The sequence below is a fragment of the Camellia sinensis genome, chromosome 4 (assembly GCF_055761805.1).
Source record: "Camellia sinensis isolate YWXY chromosome 4, ASM5576180v1, whole genome shotgun sequence".
NCBI classification, from domain to species: domain Eukaryota; kingdom Viridiplantae; phylum Streptophyta; class Magnoliopsida; order Ericales; family Theaceae; genus Camellia; species Camellia sinensis.
Genome location: NC_138964.1, coordinates 31,672,953 through 31,691,738, shown reverse-complemented (window position 1 = coordinate 31,691,738; position 18,786 = coordinate 31,672,953). Strand labels below are relative to the sequence as shown.

The 18,786-nt window shown below is 34.3% G+C and overlaps 1 protein-coding gene across 1 annotated transcript; it reads left to right on the top strand.

Moving 5' to 3' along the window:
- Positions 1-459: 459 nt before the first annotated feature.
- Positions 460-13,224, top strand: LOC114300205 (WAT1-related protein At4g30420). The gene is made up of 7 exons (XM_028245087.2): positions 460-847; positions 1,530-1,598; positions 1,693-1,809; positions 4,846-5,074; positions 11,488-11,646; positions 11,750-11,901; positions 12,871-13,224. The coding sequence occupies exons 1-7, from the start codon at positions 669-671 to the stop codon at positions 13,094-13,096; spliced, it is 1,131 nt and encodes a 376-aa protein (XP_028100888.2). The 5' UTR covers positions 460-668; the 3' UTR covers positions 13,097-13,224.
- The last annotated feature ends 5,562 nt before the right edge of the window (positions 13,225-18,786 follow it).

Sequence of the window (18,786 nt, the reverse complement as noted above, 5' to 3'; positions counted from 1 at the left end):
TCACTACTATTTTTTTTGCTCTCTAATAGTTAACGATAACTGAAGGAAAGATCATATTATAACGGAATTAAAAGTATGAGAATTAAATTAATAAAATTGATACTATGGAAATCAAAGTGAAATTTTGCTCAAATTAAAACAACCAATGATATAATTTACTCAAAAGTAAAATATATAACATAAATTCAAGCTTAATTTATAAATTTGATCATACATTTCCTTTTTGGGTTTGGATGCTCTCGACTTGGATAATTAAAGAGATACTGTTAGGTTTTGTGAGCCTATTTTGGGGCCTATTTTAGTGATTCGAATTATTAATATTTTTTAAGGCCTATTAAATAAAATATTAATGTAAAAAAATCATGAAAGACGCTAAGATGGGGCCAGATCAATGACATGTCAGCGTCTCCTTCATTTTTGGATAATTTTTTGAATTATTTTATCCCTTAATTTGTGAGAAGTCATATGACTGTCAGTCAACATTCCTTACAAACAACCCTTCCTCAGGTAAATACCATATTCCACTCTGTTACAACTCATTTGGCCTGTTTTTTTTACACATAAGTGAATTTGGAGATCTATATATAGAGGCTAGTTGTGATAGTAGTGCAACATTACTTATTTGGCGCAGTGGTCACATTTTTCTTTGGGAAAAAGCAAATCATAATATGGGTGGGTTTGGTGATTACATGCCAGCACTGGCTATGTTTGGATTGCAAGTCAGTTATGCATTGGTAGCTCTCTCAACCACGGCTGCTCTCTTGCAAGGAATGAGCCCTACGATTTTTGTTGTCTACGGGCAAGCCATTGCTACTTTGGCCATTGCTCCTATAGCTTATTTCACAAGGTCTGTGTAACATCATCATCATCATCTCTCTCTCTCTCTCTCTCTCTCTCAAACTGCTAATTATAGTTCATAGAGTTGACATTAGTCCAATAGCAAAAAGCATATTTTAAAAATTGAACTGAAATTAAAGAAGAAATAGTTTATTCGTTCTCTGTAAAGTGATTGAGGGATTAATAGAAGTTTTTGTTTCTACATATTACATTATCTCAGTTAAAAAATCAACTTCTGAAACAAACATACAGCCCAATCAAATCATTTATTCAGAAGTTGATTTTTTTATCCATATAGTTTTATTTGGAAGTTGATTTCCAAACCCAAAAAACAAAAACAAAAACAATGCACCAAGAGGAAATTTTGTGTGAAAATAGAAGCTCCTGTTGTTAACATAAAATTTAAAATGATTCATTCTCTTTTAATTTATCATTTTGTCTTTGATAACTGTTCAATTTTCTAATAGATATTATCAATTGGATTAAATTGACACTGTAAAAAATTAAAGGGCAAAACTACTACAATTGAACTTACAAGAATCAAATTGACATAAAAAATAGCTTATATAGACTACAAGTGTAATTTATCTTTCCAAATATATGGAAGTGTTTTGGGATAAACAACTACTTTTTTGGTAATTTTTCTCTTCCATTAGACTTCTATTAACATAACCCTTTTTTTCTTGGTGCAGGAGAAACACTAGTAGGCCATGTTTGGGGTTGAAGAGCTTTTCCTTGATATTTTTGGCTTCTCTTGTTGGGTAAATTTTCATATGACGTTATTTTCTTTTGAGTTCCATTTTATGTTAAGGTTTAGTACTCATGTTTTATCTATTTATTTATTTATTTTGACAGTGTTACAATCAACCAGAACATCTACTTTGAGGGTTTGTACTTGGCTTCATCTTCAATGGGAAGTGCAATGGGAAATCTAGTCCCCGCCATAACTTTTGTAATGGCAACTCTTATCGGGTAAAATCGCAAAAACATCCATTCTCAATGGCCACCACATGAATATGAAAACTTTCTAGGAGGATTCTCTCCCATCCAAAATCTGGACTGGAGGTGTTGTTTGGACTCGTGAGGCCTATCACGGGCCCTATTTCGATGATCTGAATCGTTTATTAAATCGAGCACTTCGCGTATTTTATCCACAAAAAAAAAAAAAAAAAAAAGATCGATTCGATAACTGTAACTTATTCAATTTTTCACTAAAAAAATTAATAACAATTGTGTTTTTTAAAATAAACCATACATTTTTTCAGTGAGAAACATAATAAATTGAACAAATTATAGTTATCGGATCGACCTAATTTTTTCATGGATGAAATACATAAAGCGTCAGACAAAATGAATAGTTCGGATCATCGAAATAGAACTCGGGGTGGGCCTCATGGACCCAAACAGTACCCTCCAATTCAAAATCTAGACCGGGAGAAATCCTCCTCCTTACCAAAAACACCTAAAAAGAAAATAATATCTGAAAAAATACTTTTGGTGAGAAAACTATTTCTATCTAAATAAATAGTGCATTTAATTTGCCGCATATATGCATTCGCACAGGATCACTACTTTTTTTTAAATGAAAAAAAAAAGAAGAAGTCATGTCCCTCTTATTTAAGCCATCTTAATTATACAAATAAATTACAAAAATTTATTTATGATATGACCATATTAATACTGTAGATAATACTTAATAAATTCATTTCCACGATTGCACAATGTGACATATTTCAAATTAAAATTAATTGTTTTACTCCATCATGTAAGTGGGGTGAAAGCTTGAGACAACAAGCGAGAATTTTGGGCGATATCCCCTTTGTTGGAATATCCCTCCTCTAACAAGATCCATGTAGATTTCACTTTTTAGTTTAATTGGTTGTGGCCATGTTCTTCATTTATTGTATAAGTCAAATCTCATCATGCCAACATATGGATTTTGTTTTGATATGCAACTTGGAATAACTTAGAGGTTGTTTGACATCTAGTTAAATTTTTTTTCTTTTCAATGTCAAATGTTTTTTTTAAATTTTTGGGTCCATATAGTGTAGAATAATCTATAAATTAAAAATGGCCAAAAATGGTAACTGTTTTTTCTTTCTTTCTTTCTTTCTTTCTTTTTTTTTTTTTTTTTCCTCTAGTGGATTTTTTTCCAATTTTTTAAATGATTTTTTACTCTTTTTGATCGTCTAGTCGAATAGAACCTAAAAACTTAAAACTTTTTGAAAATTATAAAAAAAAAAAAGAATCTAAAGACAATGAAAAAAAAAAAGGAAAAAGTGAACTAAAAAAACTACTATAAAAATAAATCCCAAACACCCACTTTTAAACTGAAAATTGAAAACCGAATACTGAATTTTTTTAAACTGAAAAACTGTTAGAAAAAAATTTAAGTGATAAACTAAAAAAAAGTTGTTCGATATATATATATACATATAAGATCAAATATAAAATTTATTATTTTGAAATTGTATATTTAAAATTTTCTATTGTGATGATCGTGGTGATGGTGGTAGTGGTGGCGGTGGTAGCGTGGTGATGGTGGTAACAGTAACGATGGTAGTGATAGTAAAAAAATGGTGGTACTTAGAGCATCCCTAGCAGAGCTCCTAAATCATGTCCTTACCTATTTTAGGGGGTTGGAGTTCTCTTATACCACAACATCAGCTCCCTTATACGCCACCCTATTTGCTACAGTGACTCCCTATTAGTAGGGAGTCATTGTAGCTCCCTCATATCTGACAGTGGTCATCCACCCGGATGTCTCAAATGAGTGATCTGGCTAAAATTTCCTTTACTGGTCTTCCACTCGAATGTGCGGCTGGTTGACCGGCTAGTCGACCACCCTCTTCACTACTCTGCTTTGCTCTATCCATCCTCAAATAAGCCAAATAATTGAAGCTTATATATTGTACACACAATCATGGATAGATGGAGATAGAGAGAACCTGGGTATATATATATATATATATCAATTTGTCAAAGAACCTGAGAGAGAACCTAAGAGAACCTGGGTGAACATCATCCCAGTTTAGAAAATCCAAGAAGAAGATGAAAAAGTGAAAGAATAGGGAAAGAATATTTTAATAATATTTTAGGGAAAGAATAGGGAGTTTGTTAGATAAAGTAAATGAAAAAGTGATTCCTAAAATAGGGAATGAATTTTTCAATAATATTTTAGGGTAAAATTTAAGTAGGATGCTGGGGATGCTCTTATGGCAACAATAACAATGGTGATAAAGGTAGTGGTAGTTGTGGTGGCGGCGGCGGCAGCATGATAGTGGAGGTAATGGTAGCATTAATAGTGGTGGTGGGAGTGGCATGGCGGTAGCGGTAGCGATTACGGTAGTGGTAGTAAAATAATGGTGTTGCTTATGACGACAATAATGGTGATGAAGGTAGTAGTAGTGGCATGATGGTGGTGGCGGTGGTGGCGGTGGCATGATAGTAATGGTGGTAACGATGGTAGTAGTGGTGGCATGATGGTATTGGTTGTGGTGGTGGTAGTGGTAGCAGTGGTGGTGATAAGTTTGTAATAGTGTATAAATTTAGTCATAACTAAGTAAATTTCATATAAATTTTTTTTTTAATTTTAACCTACATAAGGCACTTAAATTTTTACGTGATATCAATTGTGGTTATGAAATAGATTTAATTGGCTATCACTTAATACATTTAATTCTAAGTGTTGAATCTGATTATCAAGCACTTCATTAGTTTCAATTTCCTTTTTATAACTTGAGTATGTTCTTCTCATATTGGCAAGAATTTGTTAAAATTTTCCTACAACAAAATTAAAACTGTATACCCAATTGATCAGAATCAAATTTCATTCCATCTACACTAAAAATATAAGTGACCATGCTCATGTCGAAAAATATATCCATCTCTATACCTAAGGTATTTTCATTTAAATTCTTTCTTTTTTACCAAAAACTTATTGATCACATTATGCTTTGAATTTATCCAATAACATAACATCTTTCACAAAATGTATGAAATTATCAGTCTGGAGAAACTAAATATCCGAAGCATGAGAAGTATGGCGAAGATTCTAGGAACAGTCTTCTGTGTAACCGGAGCTGTTTCAATGGCATTCTTAAGAGGGCCAAAGTTATTGAACTTGAAATTCCTACCACCAAAACTTCTTTTGGGCACGGGAGGTGATGACTGGTTGCTTGGTTGTCTTTTGCTCTTCGGAAGCAGTTGTTGCTGGTCATTATGGCTAATTTTACAGGTATATTAAGCTCTTCGAAATTCACATTGTAGGAATATTTATACATAATGGATTAGCGGATTCAATTTATACATTTATGCTCAAATCGAATCCATGGATCATGTGGGTGAATCACGTGTCTTCATTGATGTCTTCGAACAATTCTCAACAATGGAATAAAACGATTAGAGAACTACCCATACTATTTATAGTATAAAGGTTATTCAATATTTCTATAGAGGAAGAAAGAATAAAGAGTGTAGGAGAGAGAGAGATAGAGAGAGAGAGAGAGAGAGAGAGAGAGAGAGAGATACTAATTACCTATACAGTTAAAATCTTACTCTCCCAAAAATAATACATATATTATGTGGGAGAGTTATAACCATCGCAACTCTATCTCTTCAAGAGATGAGATAGTGGGTTAATCACACTTATCCCCAGGATAAGTTAATCCAAGTCCACTTTGACTAGGTATCTTCTTATGGGTCTTGGGTCATGCCACCATGTGCCACCCAATCAAGTATGGTTTCTAAACCCGACCCAATTTCCAACAACTCTGACTCGAACATGCGATGGCATGACACTGCGCTTCCTTTATCTCAATCTATCCATCAAACACGATCATGCTAGCCAATGGACCGTGTGACCCTTGAGAAGACCTGCATGTGGGAGTTCTACACTAGAAACTCAAAAAGAGCCAGTATAGAGACATCAACCTGAAAATAAAAATAGCATCTCATTTACTCCAAACTCATCTAATTACACCGGTCCAAAAAGAATCTCTAATCCTTCATAAAGAATGCTCGATCCTCTCATATCATGCAATATATTCACACTTAATATAGAGTGATGTGAGTTTCCGATAGTGAATATACAACAACGATGTAATACTAGACGATCTTCCCTTCGCCCCTGTGTCATTTAGTTTAGGATTGACCACTTTCCCAGTGATGTCCCTTAACGCCTAATCATTCATGACCACGGGCAATATACTAAAGTAGCAGAACATCAACCCCTTACCTTATGACATAGTCAAAGGTCACAAAAGGGTACAAAAATAAAAGTCATATCAATAATGACATGTAAGACTCACACGGTGAGGAAGCAAGGATCCATTCTCTCATCTTATTACTTGGTTGCCACGCACATGTAGTATGAATACATGCTACGGTGGAGTAACTCTTCCAAAGAGTGACGTCATACTCGATACACCATATAGATCTTAGTCTAGTCACTCTTAAGTGTACATTGTCACTTTCTGGCGCCTAACCCGAATTCTCTATTTGCTTGCTTTCTAGACACCAAATGAGATCTCATATCCAGCTAATCATAATAGGCATAACATGGAAAGTGGGTACTAACATCCATGTTGGTCTTTAACAAGACCTCATTTTGGCTACAACCAAGGTGATGCACATAGTGAATACTTTTAAGCCTTTCTTGGCTCCAAAATAAAATAAACCACTAATCTTATCCTTGCTTACTCCCAAGAGCCAAGGGCGATTGCTTGTGTGAGTGAGCTAATCTTGCCTTCTGACATTATCATCTGCTAATCATTATGACACAAACTATAATAGCATCAATATCCTATAATCTCACAAAAACAAGCTATCGATTGAAAAACACAACCATAGTTTGCACAATTCTAAATTCCAAACATAGGCCTACTAGCACCTCTTGCAATAAGCATATACAACGGAATCCACCATGTGCGTCTCACACAAAGTGATTCATGATCACTACCTCTTGCGCAACTACCTCTCTAAAGACACTCTAGTGACCAATTTGCGTTCATTCAAGATGTGCCCAACTAGAGCATTGAATCTTATAAGGGACAAATTTATACACAACCAGTAGAGCATCTTATTCGATAGTCTAATGAGCAAGGTCATGGTCTAAACTACTTAGTTGACCATTTATGAAAGACAACACTCATCATGCCGAATACACCCACATAGCGTGCTTCAGGCTCCCACAACAAAAGATCAAGGAATATAGATTATCTGTTTCTCCCAGAGACAATATGAGGATTCACTCAACAGTTGAGGCTCTAGCTTGCATAAGTTAATGGGTTTGCAATTTCGCATCTAGAATCATTTTAGGATATTCCTTATGTAAGTCATTAAAGACAAACCAAGAATTGTCCCAGAATAATCCCTAAGAATCATACATCTGAGCATATAAATTACATCACCCATGTTTATCATGTCTAAAACAGAGGACTGCCAACCCTAGGTGGCAACAACCCTATAATTTCCTGGCTCATAATGACTAAGTAAGGAAAAATTTCTTTTGGACCATTGATCATGCCTCAGTAGTCTTCATCGATCATCGCTGGCCCATCATGGCTCGATGAAATCTAAGAATCACTATTTGGATAACTATTTTCGGCAATAAATGATTTATCGGAACTAGCAATCTTTTACGCTCCAATCTTTTCGCCATAAAAGCAGAAGGTAAATCCCTACAGATATACTTATCTAATTTTCCAAGGAGAAGTTGGGTCATAATGTCCACAAAGTAAAGTTTCGAACTAATGTCAATCATAGCCTAAGTCAAAGTAAGTCTCAGTCCCTATGAGGAAGTCTTCTCATGGTCTATACCATCCTCAATGGTGCGACTTTTCAGTATCTAGCGAGCCTTATGTCTCGAAAATGATTATCCAAATCACACATAACTTTAGAACAATTTCGCGTCATAACAGAAAGTTAACCAAATCCTAGAAATTGTTAATCTTTAAAGATTTCATTTTAAAATGCGTAACATTGATCCACTTTCTAAAAACAGGGGACTAAAGTGCCTTTGACACTATCCTAGGCTTGGAGTAATCATAAATGTTTCCCTCTCAATCACCTAGGGATGATGTGAAAAATTTTCACATTCACTACCACGCAACTAAGAATGTAGAGTATTATTCTCTAATGGAGTAATCCACTAGTAGACACGTTGCTCCCACTATCCCTAGGATATTAGAAATTTCTTTACATTCTTAACTAGGCTACATAAAGCACCATACTTACAATTCTCTATCTTATAAAGTTCCAAAACTCTATTCACGTCACCTCTGCTAAAAAAACTTTATGTGACCAAATACACCAATACATAAGCCCTTTTGCGGCTTTCTAACTTACTTGTGCCCAGCCATTGTGAACAAAGTTGCACATTCACATGAGAGCAAGATGTCAGAAGCGAGTAGGCCCAAGAGGGCCTACTCAAACCATCTGTGTCACCTTTTTGTCAATGTGATTAAGTACAATAAGCTATCGGTTCATGACTAATATCATAAACTAATTCCAATCATCCTAATGTGTGAGTTGTCAAAAACAAGTGTAAAAGTTTACACCCAACTAGGTAATGACTCATGACTAACTAATGTTTACTAGATCATAAAGGAATGTCATGGAGATATCAAGTGCGCCTAAGTCTCAAATTTAACTAGTAATTGCTAATCCCCTGCACCTTCAAGTCAATTTGTATTCTCTATACACTTTATTGCATCTAGTTGAAACATGAATATACTTCTCTTGCGCTCTCGGTTTCTCACTTCATAGTTAGTTGCAATTAATTCTACTATTCACATGAATGAGAGAATAAGCAATCAATCTATGACAGCTCTTGAAGCGACTTAAGCGTGAATTAGGCTAAAAAGTCTAATTCAACACAATGCTCTCACGAGCGATACGTCAGATTCTTAGAGTCATAACAACCTTGTCTGCCTTGACCTTTTCATTACTATGCTGTAATTTTTGCGCTTAGTGGTAAATGCCATTCAAAAGCATTAGCCTAGCTAAGAAATCATACAAAGAAGCACCTCTTTATGTCTCACACTCAAGTGTGGAAACGATAAGGCCTCGTTTGAGGAGTAACTATTTTAGCGAAAAAGCCAAAAGTCACTATAAGTTGTCGTATTACTCTCTTTATTCTGCACATCATTTCGTAAAAAATTAAAAAGTTACTAAAATAGCTTGTTCCCAAACGAGGCCTAAGTGTCCAGACTTAGACAAGTTGGTAGTGCTAATAAATTTTGTAGCCACTAATCTTCTCACTTAGTGTTAATAGATTTTTGCAGCTTCTAAGCGCTAATCTTTAACTTCAAGTGATACTTCAACACACACTATCATAGTGCGTGAAATTTTGCTCCATCTACTCCTATCAGTTGGGTAGAGAACAAAACACAGCTCATATTGACTACTCGTCTTACACTTAATGACTAACTCATTTAAGCTTGCATTTCGTGGATGACGTGACTCTTGGATGTTGCTTCATCCAATGACGCAATATTATTACAAGTTAAATTACAAAGTCAATCCACACAGCTCAATTGTTAGGATCATATCTAGATTTATTGAGGGCTTACTAATTTCACAACTCCAAACTCGTCAATCATGCTGCAAATCATAACGCACACATCAGTTTTTATTGCGCCAAACAAGGCAACAAAACCACAACAATGTTGAGTCATATTTTCTTGCTTTAGCTCAATTAAGGTCCGACCTAAAGTCTCCAAAACTTTCTGCTCATCTAAAGAATAGGATTACATTGTTCACTTTTAAACATCTCTACTAAGTCTAGGTCAACCAAATTAACTTCCGTAAGCTAAGTCAATTAGAGGAAAAAATGCGCATTGGAATTAATTTGATTACCATATCATAATATAATTTTACCACAAAAATCTAAATTAAATAGTGACAATATTACACAAGTTGCAAGATCAAAAATCCGCTATACTCGTAATCATCTCTTGCGCCATAAGTGACAATTATCCAAAATTTAATTTAATTCATGTGCAAAAATATTGGTTTTCGGGAGTAAATCTACAAAGATTTCTTTCAACAGAACAACCTCCCACTAACTATGGCATGCCTAAAGCATGATAAAATATTTAGCATCTCTATGTTAATTCATAAATGAAAACTTACTAGAATATTGAATCATAGAATTAAAATTCACCAATATAAATAAATCATGCTATTTAAAACAACAACATACTATAAGTTCTAATCATTTAAACGAACTTAACATGTTGTATACAGTATTTAAATAATACCATAACATATTTCTATAATTTCTGCAATTTTCTGAAATTGTCTAGAATTACAAGTAATTAATAATTACATAGAAAATCAGAATTAAATATTATCAAATCTGGAAAAAAAAATACAAAATCATACCACTAAATAAGATTACATAAGTAGTCTACTGTAAAAAATTCCAAGCTCAAAATCTAAGTTTGAAATTTAACGTAAAAATATCGAATTATGTATTGATGAAAAATATTTTACTTTTCAAAAAATTCTGAAATTTTAACATGTTGTAGAAAACTGAATTACGAGTCCAATAGTATAAGCCACGCTTCAATCAGAATTATAACAAATAATCTGAAAGCAATTAACATGGTTTTTAAATTAAAACCAACCAAACAAAGCCTTAACAGTGTCTATATTAGTGCTTACCTAAGTGAATGACGTCAACGCATGTGTCAGTGCCAATGACGTCAACAAATTCATCTTGTTCTCCAATGGCTCCAACTTTTATCCAAAAGTAGGGTTTGAGTTTTCTCCTCAATCGTAAGTCAAAATCAGTCTCATAATATACCGTTTCGAAGATTTTGAAACAATGATTTCAAACTTAAAATTTTCACAACATGAAAACAAAGCTTGTAAAACCAGGATGCAGTCAAAGTTACGAAAATTAGATATAAATCTCAATTTTTCTCAAAAGTCGACCATTCGATTTTTGTAAAACTTTGCAGATATGATCTAAATAATATAAAATACAACATATATGAAATTCAACACAATCAGAGATGGTTCAAAAAAAAAATCAATTTTATGCACAAATCATATCTATACATATATTCATGCACAAATAACACAAAACACCCAATATTGGCTCTGATACCAATGTAGGAATATTTATACATAGCGGATTAATGGATTCAATCCATACCTTTTACGCTAAAACTGAATCTATGGATCATGTGAGTGAGTCACGTGCCTCCATTGATATTTTTGAACAATTCCCAACAATGGAATTGAACTACTAGATAACTATCCATACTATTCATCGTATAAATGTTATTTTGTGTTTTTATGGAGAGAGAAAGAATAGAGAGTGTAGGACGGAGAGAAAAAGATACTGATTACCTATACAATTAAAATCTTACTCTTCCCAAAATAATAGGTTTATTATGTGGGAGAGTTATAACCATCCACAACTCTATCTCTTTAAGAGATGAGATAGTGGGTTAATCAGACTTATCTCCAGCCTAAGTTAATCCAAGTCCACTTTGACTAGGTCTCCCTTTATGGTTCTTAGGTTATGCCTCCATGGATGAACCAATCAGGTATGGGTTCTAAATTTGACCCAATTTCCAGCACATATCAATTTACATTTTACTATGATCACTAAAAATCATTTACAACTTTAACTAGGTACCGGTTTCAGCAAGTTATCCTGACCACCTCTCGCTATCCGCTTGGATGTGTTTCATGGCCACATTGCAATCAGCAGCAGTTGCATTTTTCCTAGAGCCAAACCTAGAAGCTTGGAAATTACATTCGTATCTTGAACTTGGTTGTTGTTTATTTGCGGTAAGTATTAGGGTTTGGTATAGGAATATTTCAAAAGCAATTTATTTTGTTTTATGAATATGAAGATCATTGAATTTGAATTTTAAATGAAATTAACAAATAGGGAATAGTGGGATCGGCAGTTTCATTCTTTGTTCAAGCATGGTGCATTTCTCGTAGAGGTCCACTGTTCTCTGCAATGTTCACTCCTTTGTGCACTGTTATAGTGACCATTTTTGCTACTATATTCTTACATGAAGAGCTCTATGTTGGAAGGTATTATTATCTCAACTTCTTGTTTTTAATTTTAAGTTTCAAAATTGAAAGCAATTCAAAGAATCATGTTTTCAAAGTTAAAAATTTGTTATACATTAGTAGAAAAGTTTATGATTTTAATAATTAATATTTATATTGTTTACCTATTTTTTGTAAATTTTTCCTTTGATATTCATTGTGGAGTAATTTCTCAAAAAATAAACATGTCCATTAAATAAAGACACCTATTACTAATGTTTATGTTGAAAATGTTTGTAGAATTCTATAAATAAAGGGCTACACCTACCCATCATTTTCAAAATTGCAACCTCTTTGGTCACTTTGCCCTTTTGCTATATTACTTTCTTGGACTAACCCTTTTGCCCTTGATGTTTCAAAAAAAATACAACAAATTTTACAGTTTTGACATATTTATATTGGATTCTCTTAAGATCTTAATGCACATAACACTTGATCTTATTTTATCAATAATTCGTTAGTCACATGGATGGAAAAATAATGTCATCATCTATTTTACACTAAAATGCATAATTTTCGTTGCTTATATTTATATGTTTTCACACCATCTACATCAATTTCGATCTATTTAACATTACTAAAAGGGGGTCGACATAATTATACTAAAATTGTAGGCCTTGCCTATTTTTTTAAATCTCATGGGAGGTTAGTGTAATTTACCCTATTTTCTATCATATTTCATAATTTTTTGGGCATTATCAGAAATACTTGTTTGTCATTGATTGTGTAACGTGGCAAATACTTTAAATTTTCGTTGCATTTTCAAACGGTATAAGACCTTGAGTAACACAACTTTGGAACAACAACTGCTATGTCTCTCGTCAATTTGTTAGGTTGTATTTCTTAATTACATTTTTTTTTTCTTTATTTTTTTCTCCCTGCATTTGATTGTTGATATATTTGTGATAGTTTTTATTTGTTGGAGTCTAAAATTGATTTCTATTGCTTCAGCTTGATAGGTGGCGTTGGTGTGATTCTTGGATTATATGTTGTGCTATGGGGTAAAGCCAAAGATCTTCAAGAGTCAAAAGTTGAGAGAGATCCAAAGTTGGAAAATGATCAAACAAAAATAGTGCAAATCCTGGTAGATGAATCTGAAGAGAGGATGAGTAGTATCAAAATTGATTTGGAGGAACCTTTTCTATCTGACAAATCAACAAAAACTGATGATAGTTAGAACTTAGAAGGATACTTCTCAAATTTCTATAATTCACTTTCTTGTTAGCAGACTCCAACAATAACTATAACAGTAACAATAAAAAATTCTTAAGCACTCTAAGAAATGTAATGAATGCATAATGGAAAGATTAGTGTATGTCATTACCGTTGGAAATCGGGTTAGGTTTTGGACCCTAGTTTGGGTGACCATGATAGCTGTTAAGTGACTTTGTTAGTTTGAATTCAAACCACCTTATCCTAGGGATACAGGTGAATAACCCACAATCTCATCTTGTGGGGAGATAGAGTTGTGGGTAGTTACATCGCTTTCTAATATATCACTGATACATATTATGTATTATGATTATGGGTTTGACCGAATAGTTTTTTCTGGAAAAAGTTTTTTCTCTCTCTCTAGCTATCTGCTATGGAAAACAACCATGCTTTTGCACTGTGAAAAGTATAGGTAATTCTCCAGTAGTTCTACCCCACTACTGGGAATTATTCGAAAACATCAATGGAGGCACGTGATTTATCCACATGATCCATGGATTCAGTTTGAGTGTAAAAGGTATCCCGAATCTATTTATTTTCACTATGTATTATCTCTTATTTTTCCTACAACTACAATAACATGCATGAAGTAAAATGTCAATAATAGCTCATTGGATATTTAATAAAATAAAAATTAAAAAAAAAATAATTCAAGTTATAGTAACACATGAATCGATCCTCTTATCATAATGGAGGTGTTTTTTGGGCTTTTTTGAGTCAACTTATAGCTTCTAGCCTGGAAAAAGTTATTTTAGACAGTTTGATTAAACTTATTTCAAACAGCTTCTAATTCCAATAATTTATTTTAACTCAAAAAAGTTGATTCTGAGAAGTTGTTCATCCCTTACTTCTGATTTCAGCTTCTGTTGTGGACTTGTTAACTTACAATTATACTCTTAGATTTTTTTTTATTTTTTATTTTTTAAAAAATAGAAAGAGACCCAAATGGATTATAGATTATTATTATTATTATTATTATTATTATTATTATTATTATTATTATTATTATTATTATTATTATTTATAAGAAATGTAGACAAGTAGTGAATAACAAAAAATAAAAGTTAATTCAAAAAAGCTACTTCACAGATTATTTAACAAACACTACTCAACAACTTAAATTTATAATCCAACAGCTACACCAAATAGATTAACAGCTTCTGATTAAAGTCATAATCTATAATTTGTTAAGCTATAATCTATAATTTGTTTTAACAGCTACACCAAACAGGCCTAATGTTAATAGAATTCATTGTAATTTTTATTGAAAAAGTATTATTTGATATTTTTTTTCCAGTCTACTATTTCACTCCACCGACATTATCATCGCTCTCCACTGGCGCCTCTACCACTAACAATGGAACTCTTTCTCTACTGTCTTCCACACCACTATCGCTCGTGGCATCCACAACCTCAGATCTGAGATCACTTTCTCTCTCTCTCTCTCTCTCTCTCTCTCTCTCTTCTTCTTCTTATGATGCTTCGTTTTTGAACTTTGTCTCCATATCTCTTTTTCTTCTTCTCATGATATAATTTTTTTCAAACAGTAAAATTTACTCTGGTTCATGATGCAACCTTCTCCTGTAAAGCCATACTCACAACGTGTTTCAGAGTAAAATTTACTCTGATTTAAAGTAAAATTTTACTACCATTAAGTATATTAGCATATTGGTAACCAAAGTAAAATTTTATTGTTACAAAAAATAGAGTACATAATGAACGAACCAAAGTAAAATTTTACTTTTATATCTATGAGCAAACAAACAAAAAAACTCTTGATTTTTTAATATAATATCTTTATTTCTCAATTTTTTTTTTAAATATCAAATGTAGGTTCATTTATCTCAGATCTAAATTTATTGATCTCAAGTTTGAGTTCGTAAATCTCAAATCTGAGATGGTGGTGGTTTGACAGTAAAAATGGTAATCGCTAGCCGACGGTGAGGATAAGCAACGTCAACAAATGATGAAGACGGTGGAGGCCACGAAAAACCATCGAGTTGATAAAGAGAGAAAGTAAAAGAAATAGAAGAAAGAGAGGGTATAATAGTCAAATAAAAAATTCAAATAATAAATTTTGTCCTTCTTACAGGACTTTATAATTATGAAGGGTAGGGGGGCTCAGGCTTGGGCCAGCTCATGGCGGGCCGTGTGGGCTCCTACTTTTTTGTCTGGTTGGCCTGGTTTGGCTCGCAAGTCGAAAAGTAGGGCCCATGCCACGCCCCCAAAATAATTACAATAATCTAACTTCAAACAACTAGTACAAAGTGACATAAAGGAAATAATAGGCTTTCATTAATCAAAGTTAATATACAAAATGTGACACATACGATATACATTCATAAATAGTTCATCCTGAATCTACAGCATATGTTACAAGTAGTGATAAGAAATGAAAATTAAACAAATATTTACATTCCAAGGCCATGCTTGGTTACAACAAAATGGATATAAATCCAACATATGTAAAGCTCTTGGCTTGAATCAAAACAATAACATAGTACAAAAAGAGAAGCCTTCAGCTCTATTCCTCCCAGGCTATTGCCTTGGCGGAGGTATTTTACCAATACCTGAAGATGGTTTTTCCCAAATAGGGTAAGCCAAAGCCCAATAGAGATAATCTAACACAAAATATGAATCTTAAGAAAGATATAAGTATAATGTGCATATACAATGCCCATGATTAAAATCATTTACAAATCTTTTCCAAAACCATGCTATGCCAAGCTTCATAGATCAATTCATTAATTGTGTCCATTTCATTTAATCAACGAAATTGAGGATAAAACTCAGTGGGTCTCTAATCAGTATAGTTATCATACAAACACCTTTATTTGCCATTTTACGATAATTTCGTCCGTGGGAATCGACGCCCATGTATACGTGTGATTTTTGGGACTTTCACCCTAGACACACTAGCCAACTTAATTTAATAGAGTCCATCCCTTTCTTCTCCCAAAGCTGGAGTATATCTCCTTTCTTTTCTCAAACATCGGACATATACAATGTATTGAAACATAGTCATATTCAATGACAACCAATAAGAGATTAGTTTCAATTCACCTAATCCTCATGCAATTTCTACAACAATCATAGTTTTCCTCGACCGATAGCCCAAAACAAATATTTCTAAACAGATATACAATCTCCAAGACAGATAAACTATCCAAATTTCCATAGGTGAAAGATAATACATAACCAACTCCACCATGCATAAAGGTCTATCCAATTTCACATTTTCAATACCAATTTCATTTATTTGTACAAAATAAATAACCGAGACAATTTAGGGCAAGACTTCATTTTCTTCCAAAATCTATTCCAAGTGTCAAAATCAATAAATTTGACACAATACATCCTCATATTTGAACCCATCACCATTTCAATACATTTATTTGAATACCCTTCTTTTGATTTTAAACCAAAACCCCAGATTTGTTCAAAATCCTCCCAAATTCCAATCTAGTTACACATCACCAATATCTAAGTTAAAACCCATATGAGAGTGTAGAAAATCCCTACCTTAAAGTTAGAAGACGAGCAAAGCAAGGGGGAAACTTCAAAGACGCCGAAACTAAGTTTTGTTCAGATCACAATGGAGCTCTTGAGATGCTCTATCTTTTTCCCAAAGACACTAAGGTAGAGAAACCAATGGATCTAGGTGAAAAGGTATATATATATATATATAGAGAGAGAGAGAGAGAGTTTTAGAGAGAGAAGCTCTAGATCTAGGGTTCTGAGAAAAAAAGTTATGAAAATGTGATGTAAAAAGGTGTTGCTGCGAATTGATATACGCACAATCCGCTCGAGCATAAGAAGTGACACTCGAGCGTCAGATACAATATGTTGTTCTGTTCGAGCACAAGAAATGGCGATCGAGCGCAGAATGCACACTCCCAATAGTTTTGCAGACAACAAACCAACGCTCAAGCGCAAGAAAGGTCGCTCGAGCTGAGACCGCTTGAGCGCAGAAAGCACCGCTCGAGCGTAGAATACACTCTTCCAGTAGTTTTGCAGACCTGCAAAAGTACTGGGAGTTCACAAATCCCGCTCGAGCGCAAGAAGTGCCGGTCGAGCGGAGGAGCAAACTTTTAAGCAACAAAAGCTTGGAAACCAAGCAACCAACCTGTCCCAAATGCAACCACAACAATCCAATAGCCAAATGTAAGGAGATACAAGGGAAACAAGATATAAATAATAATGCAAAACCATAAAACCTAGGTTCATAATACAACAAGGGTCGGGTCAAAATTGGAATCGCTATAGCCGAAGCCCACTTAGATTAGGGCCTAGGGTCGAGCCGACGAGCTTGGGCTTTGGTCGGGGCCGCGAGCCAGGCCTGGCGGGCCTTTTTTTCCAAAAAATAAACAATAAATATATTGTGTATATAGATTATTTATAAGGGATAAGAAAACAAAAGAAAAATTGTTCTAGAGTATTTTAGTTAAGATTAGTGAGATGTTTTGTCATGACCTGAACCCGCCCCCCCCCCCCCCCGTGGGCTAAGGACAAAACCGGCCAGTAATCATGAGATTACCTACGGCCTCAAACCAAACCAAACATATTTTAACAGAGTTAATGGGGGCCAAATGGAAGCAATTTAAAACTTTGTCCATAAAGCTGTGCTTACATGGCACATCGTAACAACCATACATATGCACATTAATAACTCACAACAAAATATGTACCACACAAGGTTCTGTACATACCGGATCATGATAGTCTAAGTCAACCCATCAAAACTATGTGCAATAGATACCAGGTCTTTGCCAATATGACAAGACAAAACAAAAGGGCAAAACGGAGAAGGCGAGTCTCGTGCGTGAGACGCGAGGGCCGACTCTTCAAAACCTTTGTTGTTCCACACAGACTTCACTGGGGCTGGGTTTGGACTTCTCTGGGCTCACCTACAAACACATGAATGAGCATGAGCGATAGCCCAGTGAATAATATCAAATACAGAAGTTATACAAACGATATATAGAACAACATGCTTCGAACGGCCTTGGGCCCAATTCATATTTCTATTTAACATATATATACATAATTTAGGTCAAGTAACTGTGGTTCCAAACATACTAGCCTTGGGCCCATTTATCTTTCATTTGTCAGACTGGCCTGTGGCCCATTCAAACTTTCATGTCAAACTGGCCTCTGGCCCATTCATTCATGTCAAACTGGCACTTATAAGGCTTATAAAGAAATAAGCAATTGGACAAATGACAAGTTTCAAAATATCAATATTACTCACAATGACCGGTTGGTTGGTTTGCCCTAAAGCTCAACCCTACACATTCCATGAACACAAAAGGGTAACAAACAATTCAATCCGTTCTTAAATCCACATATTCCTCTTTAGGCTTCATTCTTATCACTTTAACTCATTTATAATGCTCAATGTATGCCTAAGAGTGCTTGCAAGCGAAAGAGAACGGAAAACGGAACACAGAATACATTTTTAAAATTTCAGAAAACAGGGTCCCTGCTCGAGCGTGGACTTCCCCGCTCGAGCGGACCCATGAGGCTTGCAAAAGTACTGGATATGTCAAATTTACGTTCGATCGCGAACTCTGGCGCTCGAGCGGAAGGCCTCTCTACATGGCTCCCCGCTCGAGCGTGAACTTTCCCTCTAAAGCGGACACCAAGTCTGCAAAA

Coding starts and splice junctions, on each gene's coding strand:
- LOC114300205 (XM_028245087.2), top strand. CDS start 669: ATGGGTGGGTTTGGTGATTACATGCCAGCACTGGCTATGTTTGGATTG. Junction 1,810..4,845: donor GTAATGGCAACTCTTATCGG/GTAAAATCGCAA, acceptor TGAAATTATCAG/TCTGGAGAAACTAAATATCC. Junction 11,647..11,749: donor TTGGTTGTTGTTTATTTGCG/GTAAGTATTAGG, acceptor ATTAACAAATAG/GGAATAGTGGGATCGGCAGT.